Below are 25,722 nucleotides of genomic sequence, written 5' to 3'. Positions count from 1 at the left end.
CCACACACACACACACACACACACACACACACACACACACACACACACACACTGGTTCTGTGGCTCCAGGTTTCACCCCCTCCAGGAGGGCCGTGACCCTCGGCAGTGGTCGCCCAGGAGACCGTTCCGGAAGCTTTGGTGGCTGTAAAGCCTGCATGGAGCCCCAGGGGACTGAGGTGGCCTGAGTCAGCTCTGCTTCAGCAGCCTTTTGAGAGCCAGTGCACATGTGCCTCTGCTGGTGCAGAAACGGCCTCTTCACCCCCGAGCCTCGGGAGAGGGCCAGGTGGTCTGTGGCCTTGCGGGGCGTCCCACCTGCCTCAGCTGCCCACCTGGCCTGCACGAGGCCAGCCCAGCCCTTCTTGGCCCCCTCAGTCTCGGTCGCACCCCAGGGCGCGGGACGGCTTCCGGGAACCCGGGGATCGCAGTTCCGTCTCTTCTTGTGGCCTTGAACCCGCTCCCTCCCTGAGGTCCATGTCCGTCTTCATCTGGACCGCGAGAGCGGAGGAAAGGCAGCCGGACTTCGCTGCCACCGCCAGAGGTGGAATTAAGATTCCCTGACCCCTAGGGCTGCAGGCCCAGCGTTGTTGTTTACCGTCTTCTGTTTGGTCTCCTTGTTTTGAGTGGGTGTGCCATAGAGTTGTGGGTTTGTGCTGCATTCGTAGGAGAGGGAAGAGCTGTTTTTCCGGGCCGTCTGTCTGTGCCACACCATCCAGGTGAAGGACGACGACGAGGTGGACGGGCCCAGGAAGTCGCCGGATTCAGGGAAGCGCTGCGCGTACATCTCGTCCTCGCCTGACGAGGTGGCTCTGGTCGAAGGCATCCAGAGGTGCGTCTCTGGTCCCGGATGCGAGGGGGGTGTGGGACCTCTCCACCCCGACCACAGGCTCATCCTGGAAGCGTCCTGCGTCTGGTGTGTTCTGCTGAGGGGGCGGTCACTGCCTCTGTGCTCAGGGCTTCCCCTGATTCCCACAGTGGGGCACGCGGGTCCCTCCTGCTGTCTCAGATGGGTGGGTTTTCCTCCTAATTTCTGCAGTAAATTAGTTAGAGGCTATTCCAAATAGTCACAGGCTTTTAAAGATGCCAACAGTCTTAGAATCCTCCTTATGACAGGTCTTCCTCATCCATCCTAGAGAATTGGCGCCCAGAGATATCAAGCAACTTCCCCAAAGTCACACAGCATGGAAAGGGTGATGCTGGGTGCTGGGGTTCTGTCACTGCTCACTTCCCATGTGTCCTGTTGTGCTAACTCCACCTCCTTATTGGAGTTATTGGGAGTTTTCGCTGCCTCATGACATGGGGTTGTAAGCAAACACTTAGAAAAATACTTTTTTCCAGACACATGGTATAATTTTCGTCAGGGAAATGTTTTTCCATTCTCACAGCTTACGACCCTGATTTAATACTGAAGGTGCAGGATTTATAATGTACAGCACGAGGAACTAACCCAATATTTTATAGTAACTTGTAATGGAATATAATCTGCAAAAAGAACCGAATCACAGTGCTGTACAACTGAAACTACAACAATATTGTAAATCAACTATCTTTCAATTTAAAAAGTGCCAAAGGCCATGCTCACCTTCCCCTTTTGCTGCCTTAGTGAGTGGGCACCAGGCACCTCTCCTCTAACTGGAACCACGTTTTTGTTGTTGGCTAAACTATGTGTTTTTCCCATGCAATTTGAAAGTGACATCAGGTATGTACATTGTGTCACCACAGACCTTTATTCGATGTACAAATTCACACATACGTAGGTGAGAGTTCTTGAATCGAGATTTCTCTCTCCTTGGAAAACGAGTGCTCAGGAATCAAGGCGCATTCAGTCAGAGATCACCCTCCAAGCAGCCTCTCCTTCAGCCTGCCAGCTCCTGCCAGGTCAACGGGACCCTGTCCCCATGGTCCCATAGTGTCTTCCTAATATGATTAGGGCTGTTGCCGTGTTAGTGTCTGTCTCCACCCCCACGTCCCAGAATCTCCTTGAGTCCAGAAGCCAGGCCTGGGCTCGCATGGGCAGAGCCCTTACACGTGCTGGTGCAGGAGGGGGCGTTACAGATGAAGCACCCCGTGGCCCGTTGGTTGAACGGGGCTATAGTTTCCTCATCAGTAAAATGGAGCGTCTGCCTGGAGACGGACGGGCTCCCAGAGTCCTTCCAATTCTGACATGGTAACCAATCTCTAAGCAGCCCCACTGATCAGTAGAGACAGGGACCAATCCTCAGACCTGCTGCCATCCATACCCGCCAGTAAGAAGGCAGCTAATTGCGTGTGGTGCGCCAGACGGTCGGGTAAGTCGACATTCCCTGGGCTCTTGGAGAACGTTCTGAGACAGTGCTATAATTTCCCGACTTTACAATGCAGTTTACAGCCTCTTTTTCTGGAAGCGTTTCTTTTTCAAAAGGAGAGCTTTCCCAAAGTGTAAAATGGAAACATGCTATGAAAGAGGGCCATCCGGGTCCACATTAACTCCCAGGTATGTCTTCTCTGCAGATTGGGCTTCACGTACCTGAGGCTGAAGGACAATTACATGGAGCTCCGAAACAGGGACAATGACATTGAGAGGTGAGAACCTGCCTGGCTGGGGCGGCAGTACAGCGTTGTCTTTACAGAGCTCTTTCACTGGAGAAAATGCCAAGTTCTCTGCACTCCTTCCATAACTCATTCTCCCTCTTCTCAGTAACGACACCAAGAATGTCACCGAAACACGCCTGGCGCAGTTGAGTCGGACGGTTAGAGAAGTTGGGTGGTGGCGTGCCCTCAGACAGGCTGGGGTTAAGCCACACATTGTCAGTTTTACTGCAGGTGTTGACAAAGCTTCTAGTATGTTCTGACACCCCCAAGGCCGAGCTCTGACTCCCCACGAGAGGGCCAACGTAAGCCTTTCCCCCGGGAGTGGCCCTGGAATCCTGTGTTCTCGGAGCAGGTTCCCAGGCCGTGGAGCATGGGGTCCTATAGAAACACTGAGCGGTAGCCTTGGAGGGACCAGATGGACGGGGGATGTTTCACTTTCCATATCGACTCTTAGGGACCATCTAGTCTAAAACTGCTGCTCCCAGAGACAAATGGCATGTCTTGATTTTGACTCAGAGGATGGGGTCATCCATCTCTCCTTGCTAAATAAGCATCAATGGGCAGATATGGATACGGCACACGTGGTAAAGTATGTAAGATTTGGTGGTGATGGTCTCAAAAGAGCTGGATTTTACATTTTTGCTCTTAAGAAAAATAAACTCCCAGGCTGCGGAGGTGGTGAGCCCCTCGACTCCAGAATGGCTGCTGGGCCCTAGGCCTGCCAGGTCAGCTGGGGCTCCTCCCGCAAGCGCTCGGGGCCTCTGGGCGCCATGGGGTCACCCCTGGGAGGGCAGTGACATTGCTGTCCGGCTTCTGGTTTCCAGCTGGAAAGGCAAGTGAGAGCGCCCCTGAGGCCGTAACCGCCGCTCGGTGCTCCAGGACCCCCGGGAGCCAGCTTGTGGGCCAGCGGGGCCGGCGCAGCCTCACAGCCGCCTAGGCTGACACCCACCTTGCTCTTTTAGGGATTGTGAAGCACGCGGGGAGGGTCGGTGGTCACCCCGATGTAATGAGACGTGGGGCCGGATGATAGTAAAGCAATATTTCAATCTCTATTTCAGGTTCGAATTGCTGGAAATTTTGAGCTTTGACTCAGTAAGAAGGAGAATGAGTGTAATTGTCAAATCTGCTACAGGTAGAGACTTCTTTCCCTTTGGTTTCTTAAATGATACTGTGTGACTGTGTTTTACTCTGATGCCTAAATTCTGTAGGAGCTTTAAGGATTTAACTGTTTATTCTCTTTTTTTAAAGCATGGATAAACCACCACTAACCCCTCAACCTCAGGCCCCGTTTGTCCCCGAGCATCTTTGGCTGAGGTTTAGTCACCTTTGGTTTTTCCCCCAAGGGAAAGTCCCGTGACTCATCCCCGGGGCTCTGAACTCCCCTCAGTTTACTCACGCAGCAGCCTGTCTCCTGGGTCCCTACCTGCAGGCCCCGCCCACCTGCAGGCCCCGCCCAGGCGTCTGCGACCACGTCCTTCTCAAGCCCTCGTGTGCTCCGCTGTCTCTGCGGGGCCTCCTGGGCTCGGGTCCTTGATAGAAACAGGCAGCCGCCCATCCAGCTCTTCTCATGGAGGCCCTGAGCTGCCTCCCAGCTTTCCTTCCCAGGCCGCCCCCTAGGGTACACCACCTGGGCTTTTCCACCTGGAGGCCCTCTGCCTGGCAGGGCTTTTCCACCTGGAGGCCCTCTACCTGGTGTAGACTTTTCCACCTGGAGGCCCTCTACCTGGTGTAGACTTTTCCACCTGGAGGTCCTCTACCTGGTCTGGACTTTTCCACTTAGAGGCCTTCTATCGGGTGTAGACTTTTCCACCTGGAGGCCCTCTACCTGATGTGAACTTTTCCACCTGGAGGCCCTCAACCTGGTCTGGACTTTTCCACCTGGAGGCCCTCTGCCTGGCAGGGCTTTTCCACCTGGAGGCCCTGTTACTCATGTGCAGCTCTCCCAGGACATCTCCACAGCCACCTGTAGGAAGCCTTCCTGGTTTCCTCCTGCCCTTGCTGGGCTGCAGATGTCCTGAATGCAGAACCACACTTACTCAGCAGTGTGCCTAGCACAGCACTGCTGAGTGTTCGGTAAGTGCTGCTGGGTTCAGTTTGCTAACGTGTTTTCAAGTGGCATCTTACCAAGAGACTTGGCATCTTACTCTTTCTCGTTTCTTAAAACTAGACCGCGCTAGGCTATGTTTTTCTCTTTGGAAACTTGCCTGGAGAGCAGCCAAACAAAGCTGCTGCCCTGAACCTAAACAGATTCAGCCTCAAGTATGACCTGGAGAGCTCTGCGTCAGCAGTGTCCTAACACTCAGGTCGAGCGGATTTCATTTCCACAAAGTGAGTTCCCTTAACAGGGCTGCTTGAGCCTCTTTCGATGGAACCAGAAGTGCCTTATTTTGTCTCCCAAGCCGGTTGAGGACATAGGGAGGTTGCTGAAGGCCCATCTTTTGGCCACAGGCCCTGTGAACCACGCTCCACGAGCTGCAGCACTTGGGCGTCTCGGAGCTGGCGCTCGGATCCGCGTGGCTCCCTCACCTGCAAAGCAGGCCGTCAGACGTGGCGGCTCCACCAACGAGCCTTGCACCAGTGAGCGCCATGGACATCAAGTCTTTATGTAAATGCTGCCCCAAACACGTGGCCACAGGGGCAGCAGGACACGGGAAGCACACGGCCCGTCATGTTTGGAGACAAGTCCCCTGGGCGGGTGCCCCCTCTGCTGTGTGCTGGCCAGCGCTGGGGTCCATCCAGGACGAAGGCGTTCAACTGTGCAAGGTCCCACCATCAGTCTTTCTCTCTTGTGACTTTCCCCGATACAAACGTGGATCATGCTTGAGACAGTCCGTGAGCCGACAGGCGTGGCCACAGCCTCGGGGAGCAGTGCGTCAGCTGGTCACACACCATCTTGTCCCCGTCTGCACATTCTCCTGACCCGCCCTGCGCAGCGCAGGAGCCGAGGTGTGGACCGTGGAACCTTCACGAACAGCGACACTTCCCGTCAGAAGGAGCGTGGCTCGGCCTGGAGCAGCAGCTGGGTCACGTGAAGGACTTACATCCTCGGCGCTCGTGCCACTAGAAACCCCTTCCCGGAGGGGAGAGGCCGAGCCGTCAGAACCCCGCAAGGCAGCAGTGAATTCTCAGAGACGTTGAATATTTAACTAAACAACTTGTTCTCTAAGTAGTAATACCTCCCCGGAGATGACCCTAAAGGCACTGATTTCCAGCCTCGTGGGCGGGACGGAGACCAGAGCCCCTGCAGCCCTGAGCTTCTGAGGATTCTCCCCGAGAAGCCACTGCAGCCGTGGAGCCACCCAGATCCCACGGCGCTTGGCCTGGGCCACGGTCACCTCACCTGTGTGTTTGCACTGCTCTGGAGTTCTAACTTCTTATTCGTTTACAAAACTGGAAAAGCAGGTCTGCAGCTGGGGCCCAATACTCTCTGCTCTTGTGCTTTGCAAGTTAAACGTTGCCTTCCACTCCAGATGTTTTCACGTCAGACGCTCTGCTCGACAGTGTCTTTAGGCTGAACACGTCCCACGTCTACGGCAGGTACAGAGGGATGACAGGTTGAGACAGTAGAAAATTTAAGTCATTCACAGGCCTTTACTTGGAGTCATCTGTGATTTTTCTAGAAAAAGAATTACTGTTCAAGAAGGTATCACCACTCAGAATTGTCTGGACCACAAAACTTGTTTTATCCTGTATCTGATGCCATACGTACAAGCATTGCCTAGAAGTCATGGCTGGTGCCGGGCATGGATTCTGCCGTCAGGCTGGCGGGTGTGTGACCAGGACTCGCGGGTCACGGCCTGAGGGTGTGCAGGCTTCTCCTGGGGATTTTGGACTCACTGCTCAGATTCCCACTGGGGGCGGCGGCCGTGCTGCCACTTCTTTCCCAACTCAACCCCACGTGTCCCCTCTGCATGCCTGCGACACACACTGCAGATGCCATCCTTCCTGGCCGTAGGTTGACGTTGCCCTGGGTTTAACTCCAGGGCTTCCGTGTGCGTGAACCAGGCCGTGTTTTAAGTGTTTCGCTCTGTATGTCGCAGAAGATAGTTCTTTCTGGGACCAAGGACAGAGCCACCCACGGTGGGCTCCGACGCTGCCCCTGAGTTCACGGGCCCTTGTCCAGATCCCCGTGTGGACCACCGGTTCTGGGCACCCCAGCCCTCGCCCCAGCACTGTGCCCCCTCCTCCCGGCCCTGCCTGGTGCCCTGGGTTTGGCTCCCGGGTTTCCTTCCCGTGGGCCATCAGCATCTTGGGTTTCCAGGGACCCACCCCAGGCCGGGGCTCGATGTTCGTGATTTCTGTCTGATGACAAGTGCTGAACAGAACCTGGTTCCAGCGGCAGTGCCCCCTCTCCGGCCCTGCAGCCGCTGTGACAAGCCCCTCAGTGCTTCCGCAGCAGAGGGCCACGTGGTTTGCAGGCCAGAAGAGTCCTCGAGAAAGAGGAGCCCTGGTGCCAGCGGCCTGTGGGTCAGCGCGGGCGCCCGCGGTTTTGTCCGAGCCGAGAGCTTCCCGACCCGTCTGGAAGGGAAAACCTTTCACCTCGAGGGGGGAGGAGTGTGCACCCCCAGCACTGAGACGTGTGAAGTGACCGGGGCAGTAGGTGTGGGGAGAATCGTTCGACAGATGCTTCTCGTCACTCTTGGTCACGCCCAGTGTCCCAGCAGCTTGTTACCCCATTTGGGGTCGGCCACGCCCTCTGCGTCCGTACCCTTCCCTGGTCCCGAGGGCATTCGTCCCTCACTCACATCCTTGCCAGGGAGCAGGCGGAAGTGACAGGACCAAGGACGCCCAGGAGCCAGTTTCGTTCCTGGTTCCTGACTTTCCTGAGATTCTGGGCTTGTCGGAATAATACGAGGCTTTGTGGGGGGATCTGTAGCTTTGACGTTTTCCTGATCTTACGGGTTAACCGCTCAGTCGACATCTCCACGACAGTCTCAGCGCGGGCACCCCTGGTTTCGTTTTTAATAAAAGCGTCATTTGAAAAATAATTTAGTCTTCCCCATAGAGTGATTAAATGAAAATCTTTTCTCATTTTCTAGGAGAAATTTATCTGTTTTGCAAAGGAGCAGATTCCTCAATATTTCCCCGAGTGGTAGAAGGCAAGGTGGACCAGATCCGATCCAGAGTGGAGCGCAACGCAGCGGTGAGATGCGGGCGGCGGCCTCACGCCCCTTCTCCCTCGTGGGGGGCGCGTTCCTGCTGGGTGCCACGTGCGCGCGCCGCGGGAAGCCTGGCCACGTGCCCTTGGGCAGGCACCACCCTCCGCAGCCCTCTGTTGGTGTCTGGGGGTGAGGGCGTCCAGAATGACAAGCACATTTGTGATGGCCTTGAAGAAAATAGATCTTTATCCTGAGGACTTCCAGTGATTGGCGCTGAATGCTTTCCCTTGTGACCTGTTTGGTTTTCTTCTCACATTTTGTTCTGAAGTGAGTGCTCAGTCTGTTCCAGGCTCACCCGAGTTCTTACATCATCAGAGCTTCGTTCCATTTTGTGGCTGAAAAATATTCCATCGTGTGGATGCGCTATATATGCCACACTGTGTTTATCCGTCATCTGTTGGTGGGCACTTGGGTTGTTCCCACCTTTTGGCCACTGGGAACGATGCTGCTGTGAACATGGGTGCGCTTGTATCTGTCTGAGTTCCTTTGATTATGTACCTAGGAGTGGGATGGCTGGGTCACCTGGTAATTCCAATATGTTTCACTTTTTAAGGAAATGCCAGACTGTCCCCCCGAGGCTGCACCGCTTCTCATCCCCACCAGCAGCGCGTGAGGGTTCCAGTTCCTCCACCTATTCGCCAACACTTGTTATTTTCCATTTTTGTTAACTGTAGTCACCCTGGTTAGGTATGAAGTGGTAACTCAGTATGGTTTTTATTTGCATTTCCCTAATGACTGAAGATGTTGAGCACCTTTTTATGTGCTTATTGACCATTTGTATATCTTCTTTGCAGAAATGCTTATTCAGGTTTTTTGCCCGTTTTTTAATCAGGTTTTTTTTCTTGTTGAATTGTAGGAGTTCTTTATATATTCAGAATACTAACACCTTATCAGATGTATGAATTGCAAATATTTTCTCCCAGTCTGTAGGTTGTCTATCACTCTCTTGATAGTATCCTTTGATGCACAAAAGTTTTTAATTTTAATCAAGTCCAATTTATTATTTGTTGTGGCCTGTGCTTTTAGTGTCATATTTAAGAAACTGTTGTCAAATCCAAGATCATAATTTGTGCCTATGTTTTTTTTTTTTTTCTGAGAGTTTTATAATGTAGCACTTATATTCAGGTCTTTGATCCATTTAGAGTTAATTTTGTGTGTGGGGGACAGGTAAGGGTCCAGCTTCACTCTTTCACATACGGATGGCCGCTTGTGTCAGGACCGTTGGTTGAACAAGACCGTTCTTTCCCTGTTGGATGGTTTTGGCATCCTTGTCAAAAATCATTGGGCCACATGTGCAACTGTTCATTTTTGAGCTCTCGGTTCTGTTGCGTTGGTCTATGTCTGTCTTTACGCTAGGACCACACCGTTTTGGTTACTCGTCCCTTTCCAGTGAGTTTTGAAACCAGGAAACGTGAGTCCGTCCTCCAGCCTCGTTCTTTTACAAGATTGTGGTCTACTCTGCATCGCTTGAGATTCCACATGAATTTTAGGGTGGGTTTTCCCATTCCCACAAGAATGCCATTGGAGTTTTGATAGGGGTTGTTCTGAACCTGTACATCACTTTGGGTGGTGTCGTCATCGTGGGATATTAAGTCTTGCAATCTATGAACACAGGATGCCTGTCCATTTACTTAGGTCTTCTGTGGTTTCTTTCAGCAACATATTGTAGTTTTCGGTCTATGAGTCTTTCACCTCCATGGTTTAACTCATTCTTGGGTATTTTATTCTTTTTGATGCTACTGTAAATGGTATTGTTTTCTTAATTTCCTTTTTGGATTGTTCATAGTTAGTGTGTAGAAATGCAACTGCTTTTTGTGTGTTGACTTTGTATTCTGCACCTTTACTGAATTTGTCTTTTAGTTCCAACAATGTTTTTTTTTTGGTGGTGGAATCCTTAGAGTTTTCTACATATAGGATCTTATCATTCTAAGAACAGAAATAACTTTATTTCTTCCTTTCCAACTTGATAGCTTTTTTTTTTCTTGCCCGATTGCTCTGGTTAAGACTTCTGGCACCATGTTGAATGGAAGTGGCAAAGGCAGCCGTCCTTGTCTTCTGCCTGATCTTAGGGAGAAAGTTTTCAATCTTCCCCCGTTGAGGATGACGCTAGCTGTGAGTTTTCATATATGGCTTTTATCAGGTTGAGGAGGTTCCCTTCTATCCTAGTTTACTGAGTGGTTTCATCATGAAAAGCTGTCGGGTTTTGTCAGATGCTTTTTTGCATCTATTGAGATGATCATGTGAGTTTTTCTCCTGTGTTCTATTTATGTCATATATTACATCGATTGGTTTTCATATGTTGAATCACCCTTGCATCGCTGGGATAAATCCCTCTTGGTCATGTATATAATCCTTCGGATGTACTGTTAGATTCAGTTTACTGAAATTTTGTTGAGGATTTTTGCATATATGTTTGTAAGGGATAATGTTCTGTAACTTTCTTTCCTTGTGGTGTATTTGTCTGGCTTTGTATATCAGTATTGTTTTATATACAGTGTCCAGGGTTTTAGTAATACTTTGCAGGAAGAATAGAGAAAAGTATTTCTACTCCATGTGTCCACAAGGGCAAGTCCCATAGCTGCTTTTAAAGGCAAGGTTCTATTTATTTCTGAAGTTTCTGCTGACCGTTCACACCGGCTCTGTGTTCTGGGACAGCTCTGAATTACTATCCTCGTAAAACCTCTTTCTTATCGTGCAGTTTTTCTGGTGTAGAATGGAGTCATATACGTATATCCTGTGCGTTTCACCTCTTAGGAGAAGTCAGAGGATCCATTCTGTAGTTCGAGTTCATGTCTCTGATCTGTAACTTGATCACCATGGATACTTCTGATCCAACTTCAACCACTTACTTTTTTTAGCAGAAGTTACTGAGTTATTATTGTGTGCCAAGGATTCGAAGGTGAAGTAAGACAGTGCCAGCGGCCTGAGAGCTCCCACCCCACAAAGGAGACAGACAGGAGGGCAGCGAAGTGAGCAGGGGAGTGGACCCGGGAAGGATGCAGGGGAACAGCATCTCTGCGCTTTCACAGCTCAGGGATGGAGAGGGACCTGCCTTCTCAGAGAGAGGCGAGCGGGCTGTTTGCTTGCTCCCCTGGGATGGGACTCAGCATCTGGATGGTGGGCGGTCACAGAGCTCAGAGCCTTCCCAGAGTGTCGGACACACAGTTGCTGCTTTTGTCCTGCTCCTTCCCCGGGGCTCCCTTCCCGCCTTCGGGCTTCCGAGAGCTCCGGGGACAAGAGGAGCTGTTAACCCGACCGTGATCGTGTCCTTCGGCTACATCTGGAGGTCGGAGAAAATATGAAAGCTGTGAAGCGTTCCCTGAGAGTTATGGGACATTAGAATTCATATAGTGGAAAACCTTAAAATCTTAGAAACCAGTGTTCTCCCAGAATTTGGACTGATTATGTAGGAGACTCTGGCTCATTTCAGGGCATCAGTAGAGTTGGGGCTGAAGGAACAAGGGAAGCAGAAGGGGATCGTCCAGGGTCGCCAGTCAGGCCATTGTGATGGTTGCTTCATCGTAACCGAAGGAAATGTCTGTTGACGGAGTGAAAGTACTCTGTGTGGCGCCTTCGAGAGCCCAGCTTCCTGGTGCCCTGCCGGCTGGTGTGCTTGCCCTGCGTGCTCTGACATCCAGAATTAGTCTTAGGTTCTTATTTTACTCTCCTGTGGACCCGATAGGTTTGATCAATAACCGTGTGGTTTTCCTTCAGTGAGACCCAAATAAGATCAAAGTGTTGCACAAACTCCCCACGTAAAGCGTCACTTTAGAAATACCACTTGATGGACTTCCCCGGTGGTCCAGTGGTTAAGACTTTGAGCTTCCACCGCAGGGGGCGTGGGTTCAATCCCTGGTCAGGGAACTAAGTTCCCACATGCCACGTGGTGTGGCCAAAAAAAAAAAAAAGAAATATCACTTGATATTTACTATAAATTGCAATTGCTATCCTAAAAAAGGTTAACTCTTCATTTGTCAAAATAAAAGAACAAAGTCTTATCTTTTGACGGCCCTGGTTTATATTTTGTATTCCCACGCTTACTAGTTTGAAAACTTTATAATCTACCATGATTATGTATATTTAAGGTGGATATGCTTCAGTTGCAGATGACCAGCCCCTTGAGGGTGGGTTGGTTTCTCGTTCTCTGGTTAGTCACTCGAGCTGGAGAGGGGTGTCGGGAAAGCTTTGGGAAGTGATATTCAGCAAAGTGACCCTCGAGTTCACGTTAAGTGCTGCTTTGTGTCCTGCAGGAGGGGCTTCGGACCTTGTGCGTTGCCTACAAAAGGCTCATCCAGGAAGAATACGAAGGCATCTATAAGCTGCTGCAGGCCGCCAAAGTGGCGCTTCACGATCGGGAAAGGAAATTAGCAGAAGCCTATGAGCAGATAGAGAAAGACCTTATCCTGCTCGGTGCTACGGCCGTGGAGGATCGGTAAAGGCTCGCGCTCTTGTCTTCAGAAATAATAGTGTTGCCGCGGGATCGCAGGGGCTACAGGGGCACTTCGGGAGGAGCCCCACAGCCGGTGTCGGCCGCAGCCGGTGAACGCGTTCACGCGTCAGGACCGGGCAGGACACTTGGTGGCCTGGGGTAATAGCGCAGGGGGTCAGGCTGCGCTATTGTGATGTTTGACTTTCCACGAATAAAAGGCCTGAAAGTCACACTTCCCCAGAAGAAACTAAAATGGTCAGCATTTTCACACCATCTTCTGAACAGTCGAGCTACAAGGCTGTGTTGTTCAATTATTCTTTAGAGAGGAATCAATAACTAATCTGTTCCTCAGTTTGTCACTAGTTCTTTCCAAATACAAGTGTGAACATGTTGGGTCTTAACATTCTCAGTGTTCTCGTCATCACTCATTGAAGGAATTTAAAATAATGAAGTAAGAATATTGCAAAAACTGACAATAATAACAGCTGGTAGAATTCCCGGGTCCTCGGAGGAACTGGGGAGAAGGGAAGGCCCTTAAGGGCGGAGGGATCCTCGCCTGCAGAGCCGAGGACCCTCACAGGGGTCCTGGGAGCTGATGCACCCGGGGGGAGCTGGCACCTCAGGACATTGAGAATAGATTCCCAGGGATGGAGGGGACGGGAGGGGTTGAAGTGATGATATTTGATTACAAATTATTTCTTTGAAATCTCTAGCCAACATCTTTACAGACCACTCTGGGCCTCGGTTTCCTTTTTGCAAAAAAGGATGAAATGAGAGATGTTTTTTTTCTGCCTCTAGAATAGTACGATTATATCATCTCCAGACTTGACCTAGGAAGTTTATCCCAGAATCTAACCAGATGGTTCCAGTCAGAATCCAGATCCTTTCGTTGCCTTTCGCTCAGCACTGGACAGAAATACATCACTGACACACATCTATCAAAAACTAAGACTCTAAAATCTAGAAAAGACAGCAGGCCCCCAAATGAGGCAGACATGGTTTTGACGCCAGACTTCCACGGATGGCAAGACAGCCTGACCGAGGCCAAGAGTGCCGTTTATCCTCAGACATGTTTTGTGGCCTCTGTAAGCTTTGGGTTTTCTGCACGTAGACCAGGATCCTAACACCGTCCTCATCCTGTAAGGTTCTGGCAAAGACAAAACGTCGCAGGCTAGTGCTTCCCGCAGCACCTGATGCGGGGCGAGCCTGCGACGCCATCAGCCCGTCCCAGAGCCACACCTGGCATTTCACGTTCTTTAGGGGAACCTGGGCTCCGATTTGATACGTGGCAAAATTAGAACAGTTTATGCACAAAGAAAAGGTGGTGAGTGTCACCCCTCTTCCAGGTCCCGTTTTTCCCTGGTTAAGACTTTTTTGGTTGGTGGTTATGACGGGCCTTCTTATAATAGCGTAAAATCCTCTCTAAGTAGCAAGTCCCACCAGGCAGAAAACTGTGTGCTTGGCAACTGTTACTCGTACAAGATGCCGTTTTGTTTCTTAATATTTTATCCCTGTGGATTTTCTGGTATTAGGAAGTGTTTTGTTGTAAAAAGTTAATACACAGCTGTAACCAGCCTGGGGTCCTTTACAGTAAATCACGAGCCAGCACCGTGGTGCTTTTTAATTTGGGAGCAAAAAACTGAAACAGTTTAGTAGACCACAAGTTCTTGGAATTCTACACTTGGTTTGCTGTGTCCACGCTGACGTGTGTGTGTTGTCCCCCGCCCCCCGCCCCCCAGGCTGCAGGAGAAGGCGGCCGACACCATCGAGGCCCTGCAGAAGGCGGGCATCAAGGTGTGGGTGCTCACGGGTGACAAGATGGAGACGGCAGCCGCCGCCTGCTACGCCTGCAAGCTCTTCCGCAGGAACACGCAGCTGCTCGAGGTGACCACCAAGAGGCTGGAGGAGCAGAGCCTGCACGACGTGCTCTGCGAGCTGAGCAAGACCGTCCTGCACTGCAGCGCCAGCCTGACCCAGGACAGCTTCTCAGGGTAGGCGGGACGTTTGCAGACGGACTGGGCAAGCTCCGTGGGCAGGGCCGTGGCCTCAGCTCCCTTTTTGCGGACGTGGTCCTGTCCTCTGGCCTCTAACAGCATCCCGTGGTCGGGACCATGACCAGAGCTATTTCTCTTTAGCAACTGTGACATATATGCCTTTTTGCATCAGAGCGGGGTGTGTGTGTGTGTGTGTGTGTGTGTGTGTGTGTGTGTGTGTGTGTGTGTGTGTGTGTGTGTGTGCGCGCTCACTTGCAGACTGCTGGCTGAGGGTGCAAAGAGACTTCATTCATGGATTTACAAAATATCGTGCATGGGGTGATTCCCATCTGCTTCTATGACACTTGCGGGCTGCATCGTGGATTCCTCAGGGCATCTGCCAGAGCAGGAGGGAGACGTGAATAATGCATGGTCGTTTGTCGATTAAGACAGACAGTGTGTGCTCAACAGTTATTTTTTCCAAGAACATTCACCAGTTTATTCACATTTTATCAGTGCTATCCTTGCTGGTATTAGATGCATGATCTAAGATTAGATTTCATTTGAATCACTTCAAGTTTTCATTAACTTAGGTAAAGGAAAGGCAGCTCTCTAATCATATGTGGATTTAATATTATTCATTTATAAATAGTACAGCGATATTTCCCTTTGCCCTATCTGCAGAATTCCTTTTGGGAATTAGAGATATTCCTCGTAATTTTGAAACCCAGCAAAGAGAAATTACGACCATGTTCTTTCCGAGTCAGGTCACCCGGGCAGAGTAGCACGGAGGTATTACTTGTAACAGTAAAGACTGCGGTGGGCTGAGGTGGCCAGGCGGTTCGGGAATGAAGGCCGATCTCCTCGATGGCGGGATAAACGCTCTCCTTTGTCAGGAAGTGTACTGGAACACGCCCAGGAGTCCACAGTTGCCACCATTGTTTGCTTTGCCTCAGTGAAATGAGAAAGGTTAATTCACACACAGTTTTAAAATGTAATCAAAGGCCTTACAGCCACTAATCTAGGGACCGTATTATTACTGACAAAACCAGAAAAACCAGTTTCTTAATCCTTGATCCTGAATGTGCAGCATCTATAGATATCCCAGAACGGTACAGAGTCTTCTCAAATCTCTGGATCTAGTTATTGAGTAATTTCTCTGGTTTGTATGATCTAACAGACTCTCAGCCGATATGCAGGACTACGGTTTAATTATTGATGGTGCCGCGCTGTCCTTGATAATGAAGCCGCGTGAGGACGGGAGCTCCAGCAACTACCGAGAGCTCTTCCTGGACATCTGCCGGAACTGCAGCGCCGTGCTCTGCTGCCGGATGGCGCCCCTGCAGAAGGCCCAGGTCTGCCGCCCACCAGGAACCAGCTAGGGATCCCGGGGGGAAGGGGTTACGTAGTGAGAGCCATTCATGAGCCCTTACAGCCTCTGGGTTTTTTTTTTTAATCTAGCAAAGCACCTCCTTTTAAAAATGGAAGTAAAAATGATAGAAATTGAAACGTGAGACTTAACTTTGCTCGCTGTGATTAGTAAGCGTTGATGGAATCAAATGGATGGCCCTTCTGGGTACAGAGACCGAGGGAGATGTTCGTCCCATCTCTCACGTAAACAGAACTGTATCAAGGAGTTAGAGCCGTCTGTAAGGGTCTGTACGGAAGCCGGGAGGGAGGCAGCTGCAGTCGAGCACCTACTGTGTGCCGATTGCTGAGGCAGGTGCGAACCCACCGACCCTCACGGTAACCCTTGAGGCGAGGGAGGCTGTGCTAATTTTAGGAACGAAGTACCTGAGACACAGAAAATCGGGAGAACCTGCCTGGCGGGATGATTTGGAAAGTGGCGGTCCGAGTCGGCTTCCACTCTGTCGGACTCCGAACTCACGTTCTGCCCATTGCTCCACACTCTTGTGGAAACACCACCTGACGTGTGTTTTTTTCTTAATTTTTTTTTTTTTTTTTTTTTTTTGGCTGCGTTGGGTCTTCGTTGCTGCACGTGGGCTTTCTCTAGTTGCGGTGAGCGGGGGCTACTGTTCGTTGCAGTGCGCGGGCTTCTCATTGCAGTGGCTTCTCATTGTGGAGCACAGGCTCTAGGCGCACGGGCTTCAGTAGTTGTGGCTCTAGAGCACAGGCTCAGTAGTTGTGGCTCTCGAGCTCTGGAGCGCGGGCTCAGTACTTGTGGCACACGGGCTTAGTTGCTCTGCGGCGCGTGGGATCTTCCTGGACCAGGGCTCGAACCCATGTCCCCTGCATTGGCAGGCGGATTCTTTTTCGGTACGCGGGCCTCTCACTGCTGTGGCCTCTCCCATTGCGGAGCACAGGCTCCGGACGCGCAGGCTCAGCGGCCATGGCTCACGGGCCCAGCCGCTCCGCGGCATGTGGGATCCTCCCGGACCGGGGCACGAACCCGTGTCCCCTGCATCGGCAGGCGGACTCTCAACCACTGCGCCACCAGGGAAGCCCCCTGTTGTGTGTTTTTAAATATTTTTTAAAGCATATGGGATACGAACGTGAGCATGTGTACCTTTCTGGTGTTGGTAAACCTAAAACGGTCCCAATTCTGTAGACCACATTTTAGATAAGGGAGATCAGTTTCTCTTGAGTTGCTCACGAAGGAAACTGTCAGCTTCTCAGACTGACCTAGTGCTTAAGGTAAAATACTGAACACCACGTGCAAAGGGGTCATTTTTCACGTCCTTGCATGCGTGCTGCACTGATCTGCCACGTGACGGTGTCACTAAGCATAAAACACATAAAGCATCGCCCTGAGGTGATTCTCAGTGAAGAAGTTCACGCACATTCTATTTGGGATAAAAATGGTTTTATTCCCGACTGTCCCTCTTAAGTGTGTGACTCTGCGTAAACCTTGTTCAGTGATGTCCAGAACAGAGCTAAGGATGTCGTTTGGTCTTCACGTGTTACTTGGTATTTCTTTTAGGTTCTTAACTGACTTTTGCAAACTTTTATACCAATTAGTGTCTCAGTCTTGAAACAAGAAGACAATCTACACATTTTTTCCTCATCTTTTCAGTCTTACATCATGGAACCTTATACTTAGGCACATAAATAGGAAAAAAAAGACTGTAAAGAAACAGACTAGAAATTTGGAAATTATTCATTGCATTGAGTTGTCAGATTTGGTTTTGCACACAAGACAGATTTGAAAAGTAAATGAACAGCTTATTTTAAAAAATAGATGCTTGAAACCAGATAGCTTGGAATAGCAGTATCTTCTAACGGAATGCAGCGTTCACACTCCCCCCTGCCCCGCCGTATATTTAAATCTGTTTCCCCCCACGTTTACATAAGGAGTTGAGCAGCCCCTGCAAATGACTTCCTGGATTTCACTCTCCGTCCTGTCTGCCCACCAGCCTGCTCAGCTCATCTTACTACAGTCATTTCTTAGCTGCTTTTGCTGAAGTGTGTTTCTCTTTCGACGTGAAAAAGATTTTATCCTAAGTGGATAAAATAGGCTGCATGTAATAAAGAATTCACTTTAAGTACATAGTTGTTTCATTTTTCCTTGACTAACTTGACATCTTTGTCGTTTCTGCCTAGTTAGTGAATGACCTTTGCAAAAATAAAACAGAGATGATAAAACCTGCACTTACTTCTTTTCCAGATTGTTAAATTAATCAAATTTTCAAAAGAGCACCCTATCACTTTAGCGATTGGTGACGGCGCAAATGATGTCAGCATGATCCTAGAGGCCCACGTGGGCATAGGTAAGCCCCTCGGTTCTGCTTCCCTGCGCCTCTTGGTAACCCGGGTTTACCACGCAGCTGGACGAGAAAGGACACAGCCAAGCCAGGGCCATAGAATCTAGACACACGTTCAGGACACTGTCTGTGACACAGAGCGTTCGTGACTGGAAATCCGACAGTCACGGTTCAGCCTCACCCCGTTTTGCCTGTGTCCGTGTCCACCTGCGTGGTGTTGAGAAAGGCTTAACTCAGCACGTTTGCTCCCTTCCTGTAGGCATCATCGGGAAAGAAGGTCGCCAGGCTGCGAGGAACAGCGACTATGCGATACCGAAATTTAAGCATTTAAAGAAGATGCTGCTTGTCCACGGGCACCTTTACTATATTCGAATATCTGAGCTTGTGCAGTTCTTCTTTTATAAGGTAGGAAGCCTTTCCTTGCCCCTCTCAGCGTCTCAGAGCGCCCGTCACGATGCCCCGAGGCTACAGCGCTGATTTGTCCATGGATAGAAGTGACCGTCAGAAAGGAGGGGGTAATCGCAGGACCACGGGAGCAAGCGCCCAGCTCTCTTCGCACAGTCTCAAAACTGAACGTGGAACCAGTGAGATACGGGCTGTAAGACGCTTGAGGAAGGAAGGGGCATATTCTTTTCTAGTTCCTTGCAGTAGTTTCTTCTTCTTTAAGGGGGTTGCATTCTTTCCTGTCTGTACTGACACCGTCGTTGCCGCCTCATTTCTCTGCCACAAGTTTCCCTTGAGTCTGTGTGATCTCAGGGTGACCAGAATGGTCCCGTGTGCACTGTGGGAGCCCCTGAGATGAGCAAAGAGTTTTAGAGCCATCGCCCGTCTTGCTGGAGAATGTGGGGCACTCTGCCCAGGTGGAGGGTGTCACGTGGCCAAGCTCTGTGACGGGGTAGAAAGGTGATGTCTCTTACAATGTGCACTTGGCTAACAGGCGTGTGGCTTGTCTTTCAGAATGTCTGCTTCATCTTCCCTCAGTTTTTATACCAGTTCTTCTGTGGGTTTTCACAACAGGTGAGTCCTGATGCCTGAGGTCAAGCTCACCTGAGCCTTATCCCGCTTCCCCGCATGTGTCTGTGGTGGGCAGAGGGTGGACGGCAGGGCATGCAGGCCAGATGACGCCCCCCCCACCCCATTCCGTCGCTGATCTGCTTTCATCTAAAGCAACCAGGAGGTGGCGATCAGAATTGCAGACTTTTATGCGACTTTCTGTTGGTGCAGGTTTGGAATGGCAGGACCCGGTGGGTCCGCTGTGATTTTAATCCAGACTGGTCGACAGCATGACACTTTGAAAAATGTCCTTGTCCTTCTCTATCTGTTGAAAAATGGCTCTGTGTGCATTTTAGATGCTCATGCCTGTGGCGCTTTGTAAATGAAAACTGCATATGCATATTGAAACAAATTATCCGAAAATCTTGTCAAGATGCCCGGGTGCTGTTTTCACGTGGCGTTTCGGTCCTGCAGAGCCTGTACGACACTGCCTACCTGACGCTGTACAACATCAGCTTCACGTCCCTCCCCATCCTGCTGTACAGCCTGATGGAGCAGCACGTCACCATGGACACACTCAAGAGGGACCCTGCCCTGTACAGGTAACCTCAGGCGGGCAGCCGCTGTGGGCAAAGGTACAGGACCAGGCAGCCCTACCGCGAATCCAGATAACACTTGTACTTAAAAACCAGACGATTCAGGGTCAGCCGACACACTCGCTTCCACAGCAGATCCTTCCAGCAGGAAGCGATGTAATTTAAGTGAACGCACTCCAAATCCAGACAGAGGATTTATGGTGCGTTTGAAATGCACACGTTAAGCCAGTTTGTACTTTACCGTGTTTTTCGATGGTTGTGAGAGAACTTGGGGTGAGAGTTTCTATCCCCTTGTGACCCCAGTGGATTTATGGCCTAAATGATCCTCGCAGGTCCAAATAGGTTCCATTCAGTGAGAAAAGAGAGAAGTTAACATATCTGATCTCAGGGTGCTCTTTTCTGCTAACAAGTATTTTTAATAACAAGGAAATGATTTTTCTGCTATTTCAGAACTGCACCCCAGGATCTTTGGCCGATTCAATGTGTCACTGTTTATTGTGGCTTTGTAAATTAAACGTGTTATTTTCGGAACATTTTAGATGCACATGTGGTTGTAAGAACTAGGAGAGAGATTCTGTGAGGTTTTATCCAATTTCCCCAGTGGTAACATCTGACAGACCATCCTGCAGAACCGCAGGACAAGGCCACAAGCAGAGCAACAACGCGACACGCCCAGCCGTCTTACTGGTCCTCGTTCGTGTGCACACGTGTACTCACGTGTGTGTGCACTTAATTCTGTGCAGGCTTTTCACGTGTGTGGGTCCTGTGCCCACACAGTCAAGACACCTCACCAGCCCCACGGCCGACATCAGAGTCATTAGCCGTTAAATGGGGTCTTGAAGTGTTGGGGTCCAAAATAATCCCTGTAGGTGATAAAAAAAAAAAAATCAAGCTCCGAGTTTGTCACGTGCATTTAATGATACAGGAGTAAGTCTAAGAAAATAGAACCCACACCATTTTAGACACACACCCGGAGGGAATCCTGCAGCTTCTCTGTCTTATTGAACTAAACTAACAGGTGTAGGAAGTCCTGTCGTGAAAGGTGCAGCCTGGTCCAGGAAGCCCGCGGTCTCGGCATTTGGATGCCAGCGTGTCCCTGGGACCAGGTGTGGTGTTGAGTGAAGTGGCAGGCGGTGTGGCCGGAGGAGCCGCAGAGCATCAAGTGTGGCTCGGGGGCGTGGTCCGTCCTGAGGCCCACCTGGCATCCCACAGGCTCCGTGCATTCAGAGCGTGTGCCGGCCAGTCGACAGGTGGAGATGGGGGTCTGGCCGCGACGTGGACAGGCTGTGCGGGGTGACCCCAGGCGGGAGACCAGGAGCCCCGTTCTCGCGGCCGGGCTTCTCCGGGACCCGCTTTTCGGGGCTTGGCTGAGTGGGTGTCAGTAGGGGCCCCGCCCCCTCCGAGGGCCCTCCTTCTTCTGTCCCTGCAGCTTTGCCACCTCGGGGCTCTCCGCGAGTCAGGGGCCCCCAGACGAGGACGGCGGCCGCAGGGCCGGTGCACGCGGCAGGGGCTGCGTGGGCGCGTGCGCCTGGGCGCCATCACAGGCCCCACCCTCCGCCTCCCCCAGAGACATCGCCAAGAACGCTCTCCTTCGACGGCGGGTGTTCGTTTACTGGACGTCCTTAGGCGTGTTCGATGCTCTGGTGTTTTTCTTCGGTGCTTACTTCATGTTTGAAAACACCACCGTGACCAGCAACGGACAGGTTAGTACAGAACTGGGTCGTGTCAACGTGGCTCCGGGATTCTTTGGGGACAGAGCTTGAATCCAGCACGATCCCGGGTCAGCGCAGTCTCAGCACACCCCGTGGGGACCGTGTCTGGGTGTCTGCCCCCCAGCTGGACGGAAGGGATGTGATGGCAGAGTTCTGCCGACTGTAGGGACACCCTTCCTGAGGGGTTCCAGGCTTTACTTCTGTAGCTTACTCACCGTTAGCTACATATCTAGTGGTTCGATTTGATCGTTGAGACGTGGCTCATTAGAGATGGGAAATAATTTCGCATTTAACCCATTTTAGTGTTTGTTCACGTCCTTAAGTATCGGTTTACTTCGCAACAAGTAGATTTACACTTTCCTGGTAGACGTTCAGCGCTCTGGTTTTTTGCATAATTTCTAGGGGTTGCTTTATTTGTATCTTGCTTTTTTCTTTTTGCCATGGCTTCCTTCCCACTCTCAGATAGTGACCACCAACACACACATGGTAAGAAATCTGTGGGTGTGTCCTTTGTGTTTTTGGAGTGCATTATAAATAAAATATTTCTCGAAAATATTTTCCAACGTGACTCCCTTTGTGTGCTTTGTCGGTAGAAATGCTGTTAGTTGCTGCCCCACGTCTGTAGGACTGGGGTCGTCCCAGAAACCTGTGTGTCCACTCGGGTCACTGTTGCTGAGGTTACTCCCTGTATTTCCATGTTGGGGACCACCAGCAGGGTCAGTGATGTTTCTAAGTGGACTTGATCTGTTTGGACTTCCCTTGACCTAAGTAAGTAGGAAGACACACAAGTATGCGAGGCCGGAGGGGATGCTGCTTTGACCGTGGCCGACCTCCAGCCCCGCCTGGAGAACATGAGAGGCCCGGGGCCCGGCGTCCTGCTTCTGGCCTGATGTCCCAGGGTCCACGTAAAGCAGGGGAGCTTGTGAACAGAGGTTTAGTGCACGTCCTGTTTGATGGGACACCTCTCTGCCCGTTTGTCCCTCCGCGTGGCTGGCCTGAAGTCCAGAGCCTTGCTGTGTGTTTGCCCATCGATTTGTCTGTTTCTTTTTTCTTGTGACTGAAAGGTACTGTCATCTCTCATTATAACTTAAACCAATTTTTCCTAAATTGATCTTGAGGATTTTTCAAAGTCTTATTGCACTTTTCTGAAATCTTTACGTTTTTCAAGAATTTACGCTTTGTCTTAGTTGTGGTAGTGTAGTTCCCGGGCGCCACCAGGCCATAACGTATCAGTAGTTGAGTCGAGCTGTCTTACTGTTTGCTCTTATGCATCTTTAGTGAGATTTCCTTGCGGGCCCGGTTTTAAGTGAGCACCTCACATGTACCTTAAAGAGCTCAGACTTCGTGTCCCGAGCATCCGTGGTCCCAGGATCCAGGCAGCGAGTCGCTTCTGCGGGCATCACCCTCGCTCACCACTGTCGCTCCTTCAGTCGGACAGTTTCACGGTGTTAAAGCCGAGCAAATGGAAGTTCAGACAGATAAATACTGTACAAGGTCAGGGAATTAGAGCTCAAACCCAGGGTATGTGTTTTAGACCATGCAGCTGCCGAACTGCTTGATGCTCACATCACGTGGCGACACGGTTGGCCCTGCTCTGCAAGCCCACGAGAGGGCGGGTGTGAGCTGGGAGGGGACGTGCACCCTGGACACAGGTGCTGGTCGCCCAAGCGGCCCCGGATGCAGGCCTGGGGGGCCTTCCCGGCACGAGGCTGGGCCGCATCTCCTCCTGCCGCTGCTGTGGTCGGAGCTACAGGCCCGGGTGCCTTGAGGCCCTTCCCGTGAGCCAAGGGCTTCTGCCGTTTCCTGTTTCTCTGCTACTCGCTCCTGAGGGCGCCCTGAGCCACCATGGAACCCGGATCCCAGCATCTAGAAGGGGTCTTTCCTGTGAGACGGTTACGTACCATCCCTCCCCCGCCTGCCACCTCTGTGCCTTTGCTCAGCTGTTATGGGACAAAAGGGTTGGTTAGAATCTGGAACGATGACAGGAAGGGAGAGCGAGTTAGAAAGAACGCCAGTTGGCTGCGGCCCTGTGCTCATGGGCCAGGAGCTCTGAGGCCCCCGTGGGAACAGAGTCAGCACAGGCCGCGCACATCCTGTCACATGAAAAGCTCCTGAGATGCACGGTGATGTCAGGAAGCAGCATGCGGGACAGTCATACCAAGTGAGGTGCTGGACCTGGGCGTTTGTCCGCAGCTGTGCCTTGGGTCACTGGCGCTCGGGGGACGATAAACAGCGTGAAGACGTAGAGCCGTGAGAGCAAGGCCAGCGCTAAGCGGAGGGACACCTGCGGGGACCCAGGGTAGACCTTTATCACCAGGAGGACAGGAGCCCCAGGGCCACGCGTGGCGAGTGCACCCCGTCGATGGTCTGACTCTAGACCCCCGCAGTACCTCGGGGGCTCCGCACAGAGCCTTCTCGCTCTGGATCACTGAGTCTTAATTTCTTGTTTGTTTGTCAGGTAAGGGGGTTGCATCACTTACGAAACCAAAAATGATATTGTAGGCTGGTTCTGTAGTAATTCAGACAAAGCTGCAAACAAAGCTGTAAGTCAAGGGCAGCCTCAGGTGGCTGGTGATGTCCTTGGTCTTGGGCAGCAGGTGGTTCGGTGAGGATAACGGTAATCTCTGTCTCCTTCCAAGGGGGACGGACGTGTCTTCTTGGTGGGACATTTTAGCTGCCCTGTTCTAGTGATGGTCGGGAGGTGACCCCTAAAGACCTAAATCATTCTGTAGGCATGTTCGTGGATCTATTGAGAACAATTGAATCATTGATAACTTTTGGAAAAGAGAAATTCACTTGTGGAGCATTTTCTGCACAGACATCAAGAGCTGTATTATTTCTCAAGTGAGAATATAAGACAATGATTATTTTTATTGTTGAACTGCGGGATATTCCTAGGTGAACGCTTGAAAGTTTGGGGCGCATTGTAATAGAAGCCAGTAAACATCTAGAGAGCTGGAACGTGAGCTGTCCCCAGCGGGCTGAGGACGAGAACCCAGCCGCTCAGCAGAGGTTCCCAATCAGCACGTGAAGCGAATGTGGGTAGATGTCCCTTGTGACTGTGATCTTGAGAAAACACAAGACATGTTTGTCGTGGGATATTTTTACACACAAAAAATTAAACCGCTCTAGGCTTTAGAGCTTCTGTGAGCAGTAAGATTTCCTACAAGATAGTCCTGAGGAAGAGGAGAGAGGGCGGAGCGGGAGAAGGAATTAAACCTGGACCCGGTTGCGGGGGAGGTGGGAGACCTACTGAATCCTCTCCTCAGAGTGAGGCCCAGAAGTTCACGACGTTCTCCGCGGAGACACGTGTTACTTTAGGAAATCAGCCCTGGGGCTTCCTGGGGGCTGGGGAACTGAAAACACTCGGGAAAAAGGCCATCCCTCAGGACACCCCTTTGAGGAAGGGGATTGGAGCCCCAGTGAATCATCCCCAAAGTCCATAGAAATAATGGCCACCGAATTCAATAATACATTGACTATCAGCTTGACCTGAGGGCTCCCTTAAATAAGGAGCCCCAGAGGAGCTTACAGAGGTGTTACCATGATCACCTCCCAGTGAGCTGCGATAGCTGGCGGAGGGCACAGGTGAAGGTGGGCAGGTGTGCAGCCTTGCCCAGGTTCCAACCCAAATGCCCGAATCTGATTCAAGGTACTTGTGCTTTGCTGCTGTTCGCCTGTAAAAATCACACCCTGTGTTTTGCTGGGCTGCGCGTGGATCCCAGATCCACCAGAATCTACCGAATCCTAGGAATCTCGGCAGTGCCTTGGGAAACACCGTCCTTCCCCTCTCGGGAAGAGATGAGAAGCCATTTGAGTGATTGAAACTTTGTCCCCGATTGCGATGCTGCTGGAGATGCCCTGTCACTCTGCCACTCGTACTCCACACCCACATCTGCTGTTATCTAAAGATCTCTGAATCCCTGCCAGGCAGGGGTAGCAAACACAAGGGCTGTGAGGGCTTCTGCCCGTGCAGCTGAGCTGACGGTGCCCGCGGGGTTCAGAGCCGCCCCCTCCCTGCACCTTCACCTTTGGCTTTTGGCTAAAAACGGTAGCTTCCAATGAAAAGGAAGCGGGCGCTGCGTCCTCCTGCACCTGCTGGCCACTGCCGAGCTGCAACTCACCTCAGAGGTAAAATTTCCTGCCCCCGACATTAAGCATTGAAGAGAGAGCCCTGTTTTTGAGGGTTTCTCAGACTGGGCGCTGTTGCCGGTGAGGCCAGGATTTCTTGGTTGTAGGGCTGCCCCGGTGCAGTTAGCAGACCCCTGGCGTCTGCCTGCTGCATGCCAGTAGCCCCCCTCCCCCGAAATGTCCCCAGACACTGCAGGTGTCCCCCACCTCGGGGACAGAATCACCTCCAGGGAGGGCCACTGTGGCTGTGGATCTGAGCCCAGTTTTGATCACGCTGATGAAGTGAAGAATAAAGTGGTGAGGGTCCTTAAGTCTGTTTCCTACAAAAGTCCTGGCGCTTTGGTTTTTCTCCTAGGATTCTGCAAGCAGGTTCTGGCCTCGGTAAACACCTCACAAGGCCTGCAGCCCACATGCTCGCCTGAAGTGAGTCGCGTGTAGG

At 51.3% G+C, this 25,722-nt stretch overlaps 1 protein-coding gene across 1 annotated transcript in view; it reads left to right on the top strand.

Annotated features, from left to right (window-relative positions):
* Positions 1-25,722, top strand: part of ATP11A (ATPase phospholipid transporting 11A) — a 60,961-nt gene that overhangs the window by 27,380 nt on the left and 7,859 nt on the right. Inside the window, exons 13-24 of the mRNA XM_007466365.1 lie at positions 663-826; positions 2,488-2,559; positions 3,627-3,700; positions 7,608-7,711; positions 11,978-12,159; positions 13,896-14,147; positions 15,310-15,484; positions 17,755-17,857; positions 18,111-18,256; positions 18,809-18,868; positions 19,319-19,446; positions 21,008-21,143. Coding sequence (XP_007466427.1) covers positions 663-826; positions 2,488-2,559; positions 3,627-3,700; positions 7,608-7,711; positions 11,978-12,159; positions 13,896-14,147; positions 15,310-15,484; positions 17,755-17,857; positions 18,111-18,256; positions 18,809-18,868; positions 19,319-19,446; positions 21,008-21,143 — 1,596 coding nt within the window. The remainder of the gene's footprint in view (positions 1-662; positions 827-2,487; positions 2,560-3,626; positions 3,701-7,607; positions 7,712-11,977; positions 12,160-13,895; positions 14,148-15,309; positions 15,485-17,754; positions 17,858-18,110; positions 18,257-18,808; positions 18,869-19,318; positions 19,447-21,007; positions 21,144-25,722) is intronic.

Source organism: Lipotes vexillifer, unplaced genomic scaffold (genome assembly GCF_000442215.2).
Source record: "Lipotes vexillifer unplaced genomic scaffold, Lipotes_vexillifer_v1.1 scaffold791, whole genome shotgun sequence".
In the NCBI taxonomy this organism is placed as follows: domain Eukaryota; kingdom Metazoa; phylum Chordata; class Mammalia; order Artiodactyla; family Lipotidae; genus Lipotes; species Lipotes vexillifer.
Note: the sequence above shows the minus strand (reverse complement) of the source record. Positions and strands in the feature narration are given on the sequence as shown.